The 18,325-nt window shown below is 37.5% G+C and overlaps 1 protein-coding gene across 2 annotated transcripts in view; it reads right to left on the minus strand.

Annotated features, from left to right (window-relative positions):
• Positions 1 to 18,325, minus strand: part of SPATS2 (spermatogenesis associated serine rich 2) — a 152,976-nt gene that overhangs the window by 34,841 nt on the left and 99,810 nt on the right. For both annotated transcript variants that reach the window (XM_019960651.2, XM_070789168.1), the window contains exon 3: positions 5,948 to 6,027. In XM_019960651.2, the coding sequence (XP_019816210.2) occupies positions 5,948 to 6,027 (80 nt within the window). The remainder of the gene's footprint in view (positions 1 to 5,947; positions 6,028 to 18,325) is intronic.

Raw genomic sequence — 18,325 nt, forward strand, 5'->3', positions numbered from 1 at the left:
CCTCTTTCACTTTCATCAAGAGGCTCTTTAGTTCTTCCCTTTCTGCCATAAGGGTGGTGTCATCTGTGTATCTGAGGTTATTGATACTTCTCCTGGAAATCTTGATTCCAGCTTGTGCTTCTTCCAGCCCAGCATTTCTCATGATGTACTCTGCATATAAGTTAAATAAGCAGGGTGACAATATACAGTCTTGACGTACTCTTTCCCCGATCTGGAACCAGTCTGTTGTTCCATGTCCAATTCTAACTGTTGCTTCCTGACCTGCACACAGCTTTCTCAAGAGGCAGGTCAGGTGGTCTGATATTCCTATCTCTTTCAGAATTTTCCAGAATTTGTTGTGATCCACACGGTCAAAGGCTTTGGCATAGTCAATAAAGCAGAAGTAGATGTTTTTCTGGAACTCTCTTGCTTTTTCGATGATCCAAAGGATGTTGGCAATTTGACCTCTGGTTCCTCTGCCTTTTCTAAATCCACCTTGAACATCTGGAAGTTCATGGTTCACGTACTGTTGAAGCCTGGCTTGGAGAATTTTGAGCATTACTTTGCTAGCGTGTGAGATGAGTGCAATTGTGTGGTACTTTGAGCATTCTTTGGCATTGCCTTTCTTTGGGATTGAAATGAAAACTGACCTTTTCCAGTCCTGTGGCCACTGCACTGCTGAGTTTTCTAAAATTGCTGGCATATTGAGTGCAGCACTTTCACAGCATCATCTTTCAAGATTTGAAATAGCTCAATTGGAATTTCATTACTTCCACTAGCTTTGTTTGTAGTGATGCTTCCTAAGGATCACTTGATTTCGCATTTCAGGATGTCTGGCTCTAGGTGAGTGATTATACCATCGTGATTATCTGGGTCATGAAGTCTTTTTCATATAGTTCTTCAGTGTATTCTTGCCACCTCTTCTTAATATTTTCTCCTTCTGTTAGATCCATACCATTTCTGTCCTTTATTATGCCCATCTTTGCAAGAAATGTTCCCTTGGTATCATTTTCTTGAAGAGATCTCTAGTCTTTCCGATTCTATGGTTTTCCTCTATTTCTTTGCATTGATCACTGAGGAAGGCTGTCTTTTCTCTCCTTGCTTTTCTTTAGCAGTCTGCATTCAAATGGATATATCTTTCCTCTTCTCCTTTGATTTCGCTTCTCTTCTTTTCACAGCTATTTGTAAGGCCTCCTCAGACAACCATCTTGCCTTTTTGCATTTCTCTTTCTTGGAGATGGTCTTGATCACTGCCTCCTATACAATATCACGAACCTCTATCCATAATTCTTCAGGCCCTCCGTCTATCAGATCTAATCCCTTGAATCTATTTCTCACTTCTGCTGTATAATCGTAAGGGATTTGATTTAGGTCATACCTGAATGGTCTAGTGGTTTTCCCTATTTTCTTCAATTTAAGTCTGAATTTGGCAATAAGGAGTTCATGAACTGAGCCACAGTCAGCTCCCGGACTTGTTTTTGCTGACTTTATAGAGCTTCTTCATCTTTGGCTGCTAAGAATATAATCAATCTGATTTCAGTACTGACCATCTGGTGATGTCCATGTGTAGAGTCTTCTCTTGTGTTGTTGGAAAAGGGTGTTTGCTATGACCAGTACATTCTCTTGGCAAAACTGTGAACAGTAGTGAATCTAAAAATTCATTAGAAATGCCAAATTTCCCTTCAAAACGAGCATGCCAACTTTGTCAGTTATTCCTAAGGTATTTTGTATCTTTTGAGGTTAAAAATATACACTTTACAATAACTGCATATTCTCTTTTCATTTTTGTATGTCAATTTATATCCAACTATTTTGATGACTTCATTATTCCTAATAATTTGTTGCTTTCTTGGTTATTCTATGTAGGCAATTCTATTATCTATAATAACAGCAGTTTTTTTCTCCCTTCCTTTTTATTCTTTATAATCTTCATTTCTTGTCTTGCTGGACAATGTGAAATTGGTTATTTCTTCAAGAAGACCCATTTTTTTTTTTTTTGGTAGGGAGTGGTAGTTAGAAACCAAGATCTAAGAGCTAGGTGTGTTTATTGCTATTAGGTTGGTGTATGCTTACTCCTTGGAAGAAAAGTTATGACCAACCTAGATAGCATATTGAAAAGCAGAGACATTACTTTGCTGACAAAGGTCCATCTAGTCAAGGCTATGGTTTTTCCAGTGGTCATGTATGGATGTGAGAGTTGGACTGTGAAGAAAGCTGAGCGCTGAAGAATTGATGCTTTTGAACTGTGGTGTTGGAGAAGACTCTTGAGAGTCCCTTGGACTGCAAGGAGATCAAACCAGTCCATTCTGAAGGAGATCAGCCCTGGGATTTCTTTGGAAGGAATGATGCTAAAGTTGAAACTCCAGTACTTTGGCCACCTCATGCGAAGAGTTGACTCATTGGAAAAGATTCTGATGCTGGGAGGGATTGGGGGCAGGAGGAGAAGGGGATGATAGACGATGAGATGGCTGGATGGCATCACTGACTCGATGGACGTGAGTCTGAGTGAACTTTGCAGGAGTTGGTGATGGACAGGGAGGCCTGGCATGCTGAGATTCATGGGGTCGCAAAGAGTCGGACATGACTGAGCAACTGAACTGAACTGAAAAGTAATTGTGGTCTTGCACTGCTGAGCTTTGCCGTTTGATATTGGAATACGTTCTCAAATAAATGTGGTTATGTTATATATCATTTTAATGCACATTTCTCACTTTTTTTTTTTTTTTTGCTAATGACATTACTTGCTGTTTATTCTATATTTATTTTAGACTAGGGAAATTATGTTAGACAAAAAGCAAATTCAAGCAATTTTCTTATTTGAGTTAAAAATGGGTCATAAAGCAGTGGAAACAATTTGAACATCATCAATGCATTAGCCCAGAAACTGCTAACGAACGTACAGTGCAGTGGTGCTTCAAGAAGTTTTGTAAAGGAGAGGAGAGCCTTGAAGATGAGGAGCACAGTGGCCAGCAACTACAAATTGACAAGGACCAAATGAGAGGATCGTCAAAGCCGATTCTCTTTCAACTACACGAGAAGTTGCTGAAGAACTCAATACCAACCATTCTATCGTCATTTTGCATTAGAAGCAAACTGGAAAGGTGAAGAAGCTCAGTAAGTGGGTACCTCATGAACTGATAGCAAATCAAAAAAACCATTGAGTTGAAGTGTCATCCTCTTTTATTGTGTAACAACAAACCATTTCTCGAATGGATCGTGATGTGCGACAGAAAGTGGATTTTATACAACTCCCGGCGATGATCAGCTCAGTGGCTGGATAGTGAAGAAACTCCAAAGCACTTCTCAAAGTCAAAGAAAGTGAAAGTGAAAGTGTTAGTCGCTCAGTTATGCCCAACTCTTTGCGACCCCATGGACTGTAGACTGCCAGGCTCCTCTGTCCATGGGATTCTCCAGGCAAGAATATTGGAGTGGGTTGCCATTTCCTCCTCCAGGGGATCTTCCAAACCCCGGGATCGAACCTGCATCTCTTACGTTTTCTCTTGTATTGACAGGCAAGGTCTTTATCACTGGCATCACCTAGGAACCCCCAAGAAGGTCCAAAGCGCTTTGGACCAAACTTGCACCAAATCCAAACTTGCACCAAATCCAAACTTGCACCAAAAAAAGGTCATAGTCACTGTTTGGTGATCTGCTGCTCATCTAATTCACTACAGCTTTCGGAATCCTGGTGAAATCATTTCATATAAGAAGTATGCTCAGCAAATCAATGAGATGCACTGAAAACTGCAATGCCTGCAGCCTGCATTGGTCAACATAAAGGGCCCAATTCTTCTCCATGACAACACCCGAATGCACCTCGCACAGCCGACATTTGCTTCAAAAGTTAAATGAATTGGGCTATGGAGTTTTGCCTCATCCGCCATATTCACTTGACCTCTTGCCAAACAACTACCACTTTTTCAAGCATCTTGACAACTTTTTGCAGAGAAAATGCTTCCATAACAAGCAAGAGGCAGAAAACCCTTTCCAACAGTTCATCGACTCCTGAATCATGGATTTTTACATTATAAAAATAAACAAGCTTACTTCTTGTTGGCAAAAATGTGTTGATTGTAATGGTTCCTATTTTGACTAAAGATGCATTTGAGCCTAGTTGTAATGATTTAAAATTCATGGTCTGAAACCACAATTACATTTGCACCAACCTAATACTAGGATGTGATTATTTCTAGGTCCTTTCAGTGGACAGAACTAGGAAATTTTGGTTTTTACAACATAAATTTATACTGACACCATCAGTTTAAATATACTATTAAAAGACTTTTTTTTTTTTTTTTTTTGCCACACCATGCAGCATGTAGGACTGAACCTATGCCTTCTGTAGTGGAAGCACGGAGTCCTAACCAGTGGACCTAGAGAATTCCCAAAAGACTTTTTATAAAATGGTTTTTAAACATGTATTTCTCTTCTCTAAACTGAAAGTTTTTTAGCTCTTAAAAACATTAACATATTTCTTGATTTGCTTTATTCTATAATATTCATAAAATAATTGTAGAATATAATATTACTACAAATGAAAAAAGTTGAATTCATTTTCACTACATTCCTCTGAACATTTCCAGTAAGAATATTAATACTGTGTTCAAAGTCAGTGGGAAGATTTGTTCTAGTTTACCTTTCCCTGAAGATGAAACATTTTCAGGATCTCAACCTTATATAAGATCTCAGTTCCAATTTTTAACCCAGGACAAGCTTTGTGCTAAATGTGGGGCCTGTGTGGTAAAAACACATTTGTTACTGAGACTGGCAAAACATATCAGAGTTAGCTAGTTCAGGCTTACCACTCAGCTTTTTAGTTTCTCCTGTATTTTTGGCCCTAGGGATTTCCCTTCTTGTGTTCAGCTATGCTTTTTTTCTTTTTTGGCCACACCATGTAGCCTGCAGGATTCTTAGTTCCCAGATCACGAGTTAAATCTGGGCCCTTGGCAATGAAAATGGAGTCCTAACCACTGGACCACCAGGGAATTCCTTGGCTATGCACTGGAAATGATGTATATCATTTTCATTCTGTATTTTTAAGCATTTTACATTAGAAATATTTTCAGGATATCTAGTCTGCCATATTGCTTGAAAAGGAAGCCCTTTTACAGATGAAGAGAAGCAAAGTATCTTGTTCAAGTTATTAGCAGAATCTGTATTAGGACCTAAGTGTTTTTTAGTATACTTGCTTTCATGTCATTCTATACATTTTTGTTTCAGGCTTAATTGAACAATGATAAAGTATAAAACTATACAAGTGGGACGGTATATAATCTATAATTCAAAGAGCGTGAATTTATAATATACATTTTTGAGATGAGCAAAAAATTACCATGATCACTAGAAAATGGGCTTTAGGCAAAACTTACAGATTTAATGATAAAGGTAAAATTCTCATAACTGAAAATGCAACATTGTTTATATTATTGAACCAATATGTATCTATGACTCCAGAATCAATGATTAACTTTTTAAATGAGATGAAGAACACATGTAAAGCTTTTGTTCTATGTTTTTTCTCAATATAGCTCATTAAGGGTTATATTATTAAAGACAACCGGGTTCCCTTCCAAAGATACCTTACTTAGAAAACTCTTCTTGCTCTAAAGTCTCCTGGTCTTAAAAATCCTCTTCAAGTGAATGGGACGATCCTACTCAAGACTATTCCTTAAAGAATGTTAGCAAATTAGATATACACTTAGCCATATACATACTGTTGTATTAATTAAGATGTCCAAGAGAATTTAGAATAAATATATGTATACGGATGCATGTAAAGAAAATTGTTCATACTTACAGGCTCTGATTCCTCAAAACCTTCATGGTAGTTACTCCCTGATATACAGTGGCATTCATACAGTTTTGTTCTTAATTTTCACTTTCTTAATGAGTTTGTAGCCAATGATTTTATTAGTACCTAAATTTTAACAAGACATTCAAGTTTCCTATCCACAGTAACTAGACATACCTTTTCTTTCATGTTTTCAAAAGCTCCTCCTTGGGCCAGTACAGTTTTGGACTGCAAATCAAAAATGAATCCTGATGAATCTGAAAGAATGAGAAGGAAAAAATATATTCAGGATCCAAAACTAACATAACAGCCTGCAAAATTTAAGGGCCAATACTAGCTGCTTTTCTCTCATAAACAGCTAATAACTAAATAGAACTTAGTTGTTATTTTGCAAATTCTATTATATAACTGATAACTACCTTTGCATTCAAATTGTGAAATTAAATTGGATTTTAGTAGAAATTATCACAGCTTGAGAAAAATATTGAAATCAATTATATTAGACTGTACAGTAATCCTTGATATCTTTAACTATCCTAATATAAAAGGCCCTCTAAAAATACTGTAAGTAAATACCTCAAGGTAAAATTTAACACTAACAAATCTGAATATGTGAGAATGAGAGCTTCTGTAACATTAATAATAACAACACATAAAAGTACTTTCCATCTTTTAGACTGCAACACACACACGTCACATTCTTAGGACTATGAATTTCATAAATATATTTGCTTGTGTTCCCAATATATGATAAAGCAATGTACCAGTGTTTATATTAATAGCATAAATGGGAAAACTCAGTTCAATGTAAGAAATTATAGAAAAGAGTTTGTACTTAAAAAGAAAAGGCTATCTGTGAATTTAATCAGTTTCTTTACCCATGACTATGTGATCAACAAATTACCTCAGCTTTTACACTTGATAACTTTGTTTTACTCTAATGAGATGTGATCCTAGGAAATAGCTAGAGTGCTTCTCAAATTCTGATGTGTATACTTGTCATTGGGGGAATCTCAAGTTAAATAGCAGGTTCTGATTCAAGTGTCTGATGTGTGGCCTGAGATTTTTACTCTCAAATGGTATCAACATTGCAGATCCAACCTACCATAGTTGAGAGTACTTTGGGGGTTCAAATTTCAACAAAGCAAGAAAAAGGGGAAAATTTGAGAAGAGGGGTTGCTATAGTCTGAATATTTGCATTTTCACCTCCAAATTCAACGCTGAAATCCTAAAGTGATGGTATTAGTAGGTGAGGCCTTCAAGAGCAGAGTTCTCATGAATGGGATCAGTGCTCTTATTAAAAAGATTCCATAGAGACCTCTGCCACCACGTGAGGACACAACGAGAAGTCTGCAACCCAGAAGGCCCTAGCTAGACCATGTTGGCACTCTGATCTCAGATTTCCAGCCTCTAGAACTGTAACAAGTAAATTTCTATTGTTTATAAGCTACTCAGTCTGTGGTATTTTGTTAGAGCAGTCTGAACAGAGTAAGATGGGAGTAGAAACGAGTCGCCAGTCCAGGTTCGATGCACGATACTGGATGCTTGGCGCTGGTGCACTGGGAGGACCCAGAGGGAGGGTATGGGGAGGGAGGAGGGAGGAGGGTTCAGGATGGGGAACACAGGTATACCTGTGGTGGATTCATTTCGATATTTGGCAAAACTAATACAATATTGTAAAGTTTAAAAATAAAATAAAATTTAAAAAAAATACAGTAATATTTTAGTACACTTTCCAAATTCTTTTAGTATTATTACAGATGTGTTTTAATTAAAGCCTCTTTTATAGCTCAATCTTTATCCTGTGTTTTATATAATACCTCCTAGTGCTACAGAAGATTGATAATTTATACGTTAGAATGATAATAGTATTTTGTTTCTAAAAGTAGAAAAGAGGATATGAATAGAGCCTGTGTCATTCCAAGAGAAAGTACACTTGCCAATTACCACTGAATTGTGAATTAACTTTTAACCTCTGTAATACTGGCAGTTTCATCATTGTTACCCCAAGGAAAAATCAGATTACATTTACACAAACTCAATACTTAAAGCCTGAATTTTCTAGATAATGACCTAATACTGTTAACACTGAATTATCTTTATTAACTGCAAAGAAACATAGTATACACAGATGAAAATTTTACACAGCCAAAATACTATTGCTCAACCTTTTCAGAATTGCTTTAGGTTATCCAGATGATATAACTTGACTGCTGTTAAGTACAGCTGACCTTTGAACACTGCCCAGGTCTACTTATACACAGATATTTTTCAATGGTAAGTATTACAGCATACACAACCTGCAGTTGGTTGAATCCAGGGATGCAGAACTGTGGACACTGAGGCCCAACTGGAAGTATCTCCCACTGCACTCAGGGGTCAGCACCTTTCAGTTCAGTTCAGTTCAGTCGCGCAGTCGTGTCCAACTCTTTGCGACCCCATGAATGGCAGCACGCCAGGCCTCCCTGTCCATCACCAACTCCCGCGGAGTTCACTCAGACTCACGTCCATCGAGTCAGTGATGCCATCCAGCCATCTCATCCTCTGTCGTCCCCTTCTCCTCCTGCCCCCAATCCCTCCCAGCATCAGAATCTTTTCCAGTGAGTCAAGTCTTCACATGAGGTGGCCAAAGTACTGGAGTTTCAGCTTTAGCATCATTCCTTCCAAAGAAATCCCAGGGCTGATCTCCTTCAGAATGGACTGGTTGGATCTCCTTGCAGTCCAAGGGACTCTCAAGAGTCTTCTCCAACACCACAGTTCAAAAGCATCAATTCTTCAGCGCTCAGCCTTCTTCACAGTCCAACTCTCACATCCATACATGACCACTGGAAAAACCATAGCCTTGACTAGATGGACCTTTGTTGGCAAAGTAATGTCTCTGCTTTTCAATATGCTATCTAGGTTGGTCATAACTTTTCTTCCAAGGAGTAAGCGTCTTTTAATTTCATGGCTGCAGTCAGCACCTTTAACCCCCATATTATCCAAGGGTCAACTGTACTCTCTCTCAAAGACACATTAATGAGCACTGAGATGATACAAAGAACATCAGTAATCTTAGCAAAGAATCCAACCACCAATCTCTTTTAAGGAAAGGTGCTTAAACGCTCAGTTGTGTTTGACTCTTTGAGACCCTATGGACTGTAGGCCACCAGGATCCTCTGTCCATGGGATTTCCCAGGCAAGAATACTGGAGTCGGGTGCCATTTCCTTCTCCAGGGGATCTTCCTGACCCAGGGATCAAACCCATATCTCTTACATCTCCTGCACTGGCAGCAGATTCTTAAGAGGGGATACTTAATTTTATTATTTTTTCTTTTTATTTTAATTGGAGGCTAATTACAATATTGTAGTGGTTTCTGCCATACACTGACATGAATCAGCCATGGGTGTACATGTATTCCCCATCCTGAACCCCCCTCCCACCTCCCTCCCCATCCCATCCCATGAGGGGATACTTAAAACAGCATTTTGGGACCTATATTTAAATAAGCTATTGGTATCACTAACTTCTTATACATCATCTAACACCTTTTATTTTTTTCCGTTTAACAACATGCTAGATGAAATGAAGCGCAATGAAAACAAAGGGTAGTTCTGCAAACACTTTCCGCGATCACCTCCCCCAAATTAGCCTAAGTATTATTAGAGTTTATCTGGCATACCAGTTGGGATAATGATTAAAAATACATACAGAAGCTATTTCAGTCAGGATCTCAGCAGGAAACAAACAGCACATTGAGACTGGGAAATGTGAAGAGAGTTTAATGAAGGGACTATTTTCGAAGGTGCTGGTAGGGAGTAGGGAAACCACAAGAGAGAGCACAGTACTCCCTGGCTAAGAATAGCCATGTATATTGCTACTGGAGGTTTTAAAGACGGTAAGGAGGGAGCAGCAATTACTGGAATCTGGAGACAGAGGCCTCTTTCATCTTTGTTTCATCTGGTGTGGAGATGGCCATAGGATAACAGTCCTTTAATCAGAGGACACAGTAAGCCCACAGTGACCCTTCAGGGAAAGACTAGGGGAACAGATACTCCTATCTCACTCTCCTCCCTGCCTCTGGTCTCCTGCCTTATGCTGCCCAACAGCCAAACTCAACCAGAAGCCCAAGGCAAGAAACCTGTAGTCTGACTTGCAGTCTGGACAGGTCGGCCTCCCGGGGTACAAATGCCCATTTTGTATTTATATTCTAAATCATGAGTTTGCCAAAATGGGAAAGCAATAATTTAACATCTTGTCTATTCACCAGCTAATACTGTCTTTTTACTTACACTAACAAACTCAAGTAGATTAAAAAAACCCTGCTTCAATGAACTGGAGCTTAAGTGCCTCTCAATATTATAGGGAAAATAAACTTTAATTCCCACCAACAATATTTAGTGATTTAACAGTTCTCCTATTTTTTTCATGCAAATAAAGCCTAAGATTTACTTAATTCCACTGTTAGTAAATGAGGTAAGATCTCATTCTTTTGCACCTACCCTATGATAGAAGATTATAAATTTTCAAAGAAAAAAACTGAAGTTAAATACTATACTCAGGCAAGATTCATAAAGGATATGAGGAACCCTTGAGATTCTCATCTATTTCATTCTATCAGGAACCATCTCACAAGTTCCTTGGAATTATTTCAAATATCACACATTTAGGAACATTTTGCGGGCTTCCCTGATGGCTCAGATGGTCAAGAATCTGCCTGCAACGCAGAAGACCTGGGTTTAATCCTTGGGATGGGAAGATGCCCTGGAGGAGGAATAGCTCCCATTCTAGTATTGTTGCCTGCAGAATTCCATGGACAGAGGAGCCTGACCAGCTAGAATTCAGGAGTCGCAAAGAGTCAGACTCGACTGAGTGACCAACACTAGTTTTAGTGGGTAAAGTATGCTACTTACGGTATCACTGACATATTTGCAAACCTTAGAAAACATATTGTTTTCACTGGCTTCAAAAATCAGGCAAAAGTTGTTGCAATGAGGACAACATAGAAATACCTGAGTCTGACTATCACATGTATCAAATCAGACTTGAAAAGGTTTTCTTTTTTTTAACTGAGGTATAATTGACACACACATATAACACATTATATTATGTAGTTTCAGGTATGTAGCATGATTTGATATTTGTATATACTGTGAATTGATCACAAAAAGTCTAGTTAATATCCATCAACATACACAGTTAAGGGAAACTTTTTTCTTATGATAAGAACTTTAAGATATACTCTCTTAGCAATACAGTATTATTACCTAGAGTCACCGAGCTATACATTATGTTCCTAGGACTTATTTATTTTATAATTGGAAGTTTGTACCTTTTGATCCCCTTTACCCATTTGGCCCTCCTCCCACCCAACATCTTTGGTAACTATCAATCTGTTCTCTGTATCTACGAGCTCTTTTCCTCTGTAAGTTTTAGATCCCACATATAAGTGAGATGATACGGTTTGTCATTCTCTGACTCATTTTACTCAGTATAATGTTCTCAAGGTCCATCTACAGTGCCACAAATGGCAAGATCTTCTTTTTATGGCCGAATAATATTCCATTGTATAAATGCACACCACATTCTTTATCCATTCTTCCACCATATGAAGACACTCAGGTTGTTTCTATATCTTGGCTATTGTAAATCATGCTGCAGTGAACATGGGGGTGCATGTGTCTTTTCAAGTAAATGTTTTTGCTTTCTTTGGATACATAACCAGAAGCCAAACTGATGAATAGTTCTATATTTCCTGGCCAACACTTGTTATTTCTTGTCTTTTTAATAGCAACTATTCTTACAGGTGTGAGGTAGTATCACATTATGGTTTGGGCTGCATTTTCCTGATTAGTGATGTTAAGCACCTTTTTATGTGTCTGTTGGACATCTATGTCTTCCTTATAACTGAACACATATCTCAACAAACTTTGAAACACAGTCTAATTGTTTTTAGTTAATAATTTAACCTGAAGAACATACTGTATTTTCATAATTAATTTGGTTAAAAGTTCTGATTATATTTGCAACTCTGAGGATGGCAGGAAGAAAGGCAGGCAAGCAGGAAGGGACAGAGGGAAGTGGGAGGGAGGAAAGGAAGAGAGAAAACAAGTATTGGTGAGGATGTGGAGAAATTGGAACAGTCATACATTGCTGGTGGGAATGTAAAATGATGCAACTGCTATGGAAAGCTATATGGTGGCTCCTTAAATAACTGAAGATATAATTATCATGATACAATTCCATGCCACTCTAATGGCAGAAAGTGAAGAGGAACTAAAGAGCCTCCTGATGAGAGTGAAAGAGCAGAGTAAAAAAGCTGGCTTAAAACTCAACATTCAAAAAACTAAGATCATGGCATACAGTCCCATCACTTCATTGCAAACAGATGGAGAAAAAGTGAAAACTGTGACTGATTTTATTTTCTTGGACTCCAAAATCACTGCAGACAATGACTGCAGATACAAAATTAAAAGACACTTGCTCCTTGGAAGTAAAGCTAGGACAAATCTAGACAGTGTATTAAAAAGCAGAGGCATCACTTTGCCAAGAAAGGTCTGTATAGTCAACACTACAGTTTTTCTAGCAGTCATTTACAGATTTGAGAATTGGACCATAAAGAAGGCTGAGCACCAAAGAATTGATGCTTTCAAACTGTGGTGTTGGAGAAGACTCTTGAGAGTCCCATGGACTGCAGGAGATCAAATCAGTCAATCCTAAAGGAAATCAACCCTGAATATTCATTGGAAGGACTGATGCTGAAGCTAAAGCTCCAATACTCTGGCCACCTGATGTGAAAAGCCAACTCACTGGAAAAGATCCTGATGCTGGGAAAGACTGAGGGCAGGAGGAGAAGGGGTGGCAGATGATGAGATGTTAGACAGCATAACCATGAATCTGAACAAACTCTGGGAGACAGTGAAGAACAGAGGAGCCTGATGTGCTGCAGTTCATGGGGTCTGACACGACTTAAGAGGCTGAACAACAACAACAAATGCACATACTAGACCCCCACCATAACAAATGAGGAGGGGCTTATTAAAAGCTTTACTACTTGGTGTTCTACCTAAAAATATTTAGCAGAATTAATATTATGAAGACACAGTAAGGCTCCCTGAAAGTACTAAGTGAATTCAATCTGATTATCAATGAGAAGATTGTTTCTTTCATGGAAAAACTTGTCCCCCCAAATTCCTGGTGCTTACAGTAGACAGAAGCATAGAAGGAGCTTCCCAGGCATGGAGTAAGTCTAAGGATTCTCACAGGGGTTACTGAATGTGTGTCTTTGAATTTAACAACTAAAAACCTATTGTTTTAGATTATTTATGTATTTTTTCACTGACACGATGGTAAATTACTGTATTATCCGATCTGACAAGCAAAGAGAAAGATGGAAATATGATCTCTTCCAAAATACCTTCTCTTAACTTTACAATGATGAGAAAAATCAGTTATGGTACTATTCTGTACCCAAAGTCTGCAGTAAGAAACCTACTGCAGAATGACAGACTGAGTTCAAGTTTTATGCTATCCATTAGTGCTGTAATTCATCAAATATACTAGTTCTCAAGTTGCATTATTTCAACAAAGAGGCGGTATATCATGTTTCTTCCAAGGATCTCAGATTTTTGTTATTACTCCCTGATATTCCTCATACATACATGAAACAAGCTGGATAACAAAATTATTCACATTTCACCATGGCCAAAGACAGACCATACATTTAAGAGCCAATTAAATGCAGATAAGACCAAGGGTGAAGAACCCTAGACAACCTAAGAAGGGGGATAATCACTTGTCATATTTTCTCAAACTGTATCAACTCCCTCTTAAAAATTAAAAAGCAAACTCAAAAGCAGAGGCAACGTACCAGAAGTGTTATCTCATGAACAATTAAAGAATCTGAAGTTCTCCTTAGTATTCAACCACCTAAAAGAAAATAATTAGTCTCTTGCAATTGCTTTTTCTCATGCCAATTTTGAGAATAATCCACATGGTAGAGTTCACTTTCTTCACACGAACTAATGGCACACATAGGGATGGGGGTTATATTATACAAATGTGAGTGCAAGGAAAAGAACTGTCACAGGCACTACTGCTAAAGCCTAGGAGTGTACTCACAACTTCAGAATTGAAGATGCCACTAACTTTAGCTTCTTAGGTGGTAATTCTTTCTTCTGTCAACTTACCACCTAAGCTTGGAAGAATTATGACTGTTTTGTGTAAGAAATAAGATACCAATTTTAAAAGGTGGGGGGATTATGTATAAATAAAGGGGAATCAGGCTTAGAAGGGAAGCAAATCAGAGATGGGAAATTAAGAAAGGCAACTATGTCAAAGTGCCATTCTGTAAGATTTCTAGTTTGCTTTAAGTATTTCTACTATAGTGTACTGTTGTAGCTTTCTGAAATGCTAACATTTTTAAAATATATTAAGTTGTTAAAAGTTATTTAAGAAACCTCCATCCTAGTTGACAATGGCCTAACATAAAAAATACTCTTAGTAGGTTGTAAGGGGTCTCATCAACTGGTCTTCTTAGCCATTTCAGATAACTAATGTAGCTTAAATGTCCAGGAAAACCCATACTTTAACAACCAATCTGCTAAGTGGGTCCTTCATGAAAGAAAACAGCTTTCTACCTTTCTGTTATTTCTGCTGACATTTATCATCTAGTCTTTTGTTTTGTTTGTTTTTTGCCCTTGTTTTAAGGCTTGTGGGACCTTAGCTCCCCTCAAGCAAGGACTGAATGAACCCACACCCTCGGCGGTGAGCACAAGTTCTAACCACTGGACCAGCAGGGAATTCCTAAGCAAGTCATCTAGGCTTAAAAGCTGATTAATTTTTTTCTTTGCTCCTCTGAATGCTTCTTCAACTACATTCTGATGTATTTTGTGCCTCTTTTTTATAGACATTTACATTGGGAAATTTCCTAACATCTAAAATAAGTTCTGATTTTTCAAGGTAGAGCTTGATGGAAAGTCACGGTTTTTATTAAGCAAGAAATTAAATTCTACTTTACTCTTACTAGTAGATTTTCCCAGGTTTTAGGCAGATACAACAGAATAAGCTTCTATATTTTAAGTTCCAAAAGTTCTTGAATGGTCTCATTATTTAAAAGGTTTGCTGGTTGAATGGAAGATAGGAAATTCAGCCCACCACCTGTCAAAATTTTCTTAGTGATATATTCTAGAGAATAGCCAGGAGGCAACAATATTGATTTTAATGTCCAACCTCTTCTGTCTCAATGCCATCTCTTATTAGTCTGGAAATAGTATTCCCATATATGAAATAAAATGCGTAATTTAAAAAATTATTTCCTTTTCCATACTGTCCTTCAGATTCTCAGAATCCTGCCAACTGTTTCAAAAAAGAAACTTAACTTCATAAGTTGAAAAGATTAAAGCATTTAAAAATGATGATTAAAAAAAAAAGAACTCAGCTAAATCTTCAATGACAGTACACATTATGTGCTGATTCTACATTATCTCTGAACTAATATTTATTTGCAAAACTTTGTACATAAATCCACAGATTACATGAATTCAAATAGCTATTTAGAAAATTATGAAGCCACATGGCAATTATTTTGATATCTGCTTATAGCCAACTTTCAGGTTTTTTTTTTAAGTAAAGTGGCACTAAAATAGAATAAAAAGTAAAATATCTAGCTAAATTTTTCTTTATTTCCAAGTAGTGAGAAGGACTGACTGAGTTTCATCTTTCCATTTGTTAATCTCTTCCTGCCCTTTGTAAAAGTAAAAAATAAACTGTGGTGTGTCTAAAAGATGGATAGCCAGTAAAAACGTGTGTGAATGTGTGTTTGTGTGTATAATCAAGGAAACTAAATAATCCAAAAACCCGAAAATCAGTCTGTGAATAAATCAAGTCTTCTAATATGCATCTGTGTGAGCTGAGTCTGAAGAAAAACATTACGTCTAAAGAAAAACATACTTTCCCCTACTAAGGGCCTATTTTTAGTCTCTCTTACAAGTCAAACCCTCTTTATAGGTTTTGCTAACATTTCTTCAGTTAATAGCTCTTCTATTTTATGGAATCATCACTCTTGGATGTCCTTACAATATATGTCATAGTTCTGGGTTTAAGACAGGAACTGGGTGAGTTGAACGCATAGGTTTTTATTTTTGTTTTTTAAACTATTTTTTGCTCCTCCTGGTCCTTCAGATTTTCAAGAATTCTGCCAGCTAATCCAGGAAAGAAACTCAATTCCATAAGTCAAAAAAATTAAAACACTTATGAACTATGATGTTTAAAAGTAAAACAAACCTTCAGTTACTAAGATCAGTGCACACTAACTGGCAGAATTCCTGAGAAGTTGAAGGAGAGTAAGGAGGAGCAAATTTTTTTAGAATTCCTATGTGGTAGAACTAATTTCTATTTAGATTTAAGAGACATCCTACTTGTCATTATAAAAGATTTTGCTGTGGATGTTCCTTTTAATACTGTAAAATAGTGAATGTCCTCCTTCTCTATCCCAACTCATCCCCATACTTCAAACTACAGAAATGAACAAGACAAATCTAATTACATACTTCGGTCTCCAACAAAATAATGACTTTTCTCATAATATATAGCACTGCAAAATCTGTCATTCTTCATTCATTAACCTTCGTGCAAATAAGAATTAAATATGTCAGCTTTTCTTTCTTAAAATGACTTATGGATCAATAATCTACTTTTATTATAAACACTTCTATTTCTAAATAGTTGTTACAATTATCACAAAGTGGACACTAGATTTTAGTATTATACTTCTGAATGTAAGAAACATACTACCTAAATAGCACACTTGTTTAAGTCCATCTGTCTTAGTAAATTCTTTAAAAAAATTTTTATTGTGAAATATATGGAATTATTATATATGAAATTACAATTACGGAATTGAATATTTTATGTGTGTGTGCCTTTACAATGCCTGTAAGATCATGTGTCTTCTTACAAGTAAATATAGTCTATTCTTTGCTAAATAATATTTTATTGCATGATTCAGTTCAGTTCAGTTCAGTCGCTCAGTCGTGTCCGACTCTCTATGACCCCATGAATGGCAGCACGCCAGGCCTCCCTGTCCATCACCAACTCCTGGAGTTCACTCAAACTCATGTCCATCAAGTCAGTGATGCCATCCAGCCATCTCATCGTCTGTCATCCCCTTCTCCTCCTGCCCCCAATCCCTCCCAGCATCAGAGTCTTTTCCAATGAGTCAGCTCTTCGCATGAGGTGGCCAAAGTATTGGAGTTTCAGCTTTAGCATCAGTCCTTCCAAAGAACACCCAGGACTAATCTCCTTTAGAATGGACTAGTTGGATCTCCTTGCAGTCCATGGGACTCTCAAGAGTCTTCTCCAACACCACAGTTTAAAAGCATCAATTCTTCGGCACTCAGCTTTCTTTACAGTCCAACTCTCACACCCACACATGACCACCGGAAAAACCATAGTCTTGACTAGACGGACCTTTCCCTTGTTAAATCTAATCTGCTAATGAAGGACAACAGGGGTGCTTATAGTTTCTGGCCAGTACAATCAATATTGTTTTGAATATTCATGTACCAGTCTCTTGGTGTACCTGGAAATGGATTTCTCTTGAGTATACTCAGGAACAGAAGTTAAGTCATAGGCATTTCTCCAAAGAAGACATACAGATAGCCAAGAGGTACATGAAAGAATGTTCAACATCACTAATTATTAGAGCAATGCAAATCAAAACTACAGTGAGATATCACTTCACACCAGTCAAAATGGCTATCATCAAAAAGTCCACTCACAATAAATGTTGGGAGAGGGTGTGGAGAGAAGGGAACCCTCTTACACTGTTGGTAGGAATTTAAATTGGTACAGCCACTACAGAGAACAGTATAGAGGTTCCCTAAAAAACTAAACCTAGAGCTACCATATGACCCCACAATCCCACATCTGGTTGTATATCTGAAAAAAAACCAACGTGGTCCAAAAGGATACATGCACCACAATGTTCACTGCAGCATCGTTTACAACAGCCAAGACATGGAAGCAACCTAAATGCCCATCGACAGAGGAAGGCATAAAGAAAATGTGGTACATATATACAATAGAATATTACTCAGCCATTAAAAAGAATGAAATAATGCCATCTGCAGCAACATGGATGAATCCAGAGATTGTCATACTGAGTGAAGTTAAGTCAGACAGAGAAAGAGAAATATCAGAAATATTTTATGACATCCTTATAAGCAGAATCTAAAAGGAAATGATACAAATGAACTTATTTACAAAATAGAAACAGATTCACAGACTTAGAAAACAAACTTATGGTTGCTGGTAGGGAAGGATGGGGGACAGGACAGTTAGGGAGTTTGGGACTGACATGTACACACTACTATACAGTACAGGGAACTCTGTTCAATGTCATGTGACATCCTGGATGCAAGGGGAGTTTGGGGGAGAATGAATACATGCACGTGTACGGCTGAGTCTCTTTGTTTTCCACCTGAAACTATCACAACATTGTTAATTGGCTATACTCCAAAATAAAATAAAAAGTAAAAAAAGAAAAGTCATAGGGTATGCATATCTTCAGCTTT

Source organism: Bos indicus, chromosome 5, assembly GCF_029378745.1.
Source record: "Bos indicus isolate NIAB-ARS_2022 breed Sahiwal x Tharparkar chromosome 5, NIAB-ARS_B.indTharparkar_mat_pri_1.0, whole genome shotgun sequence".
Taxonomy (NCBI): domain Eukaryota; kingdom Metazoa; phylum Chordata; class Mammalia; order Artiodactyla; family Bovidae; genus Bos; species Bos indicus.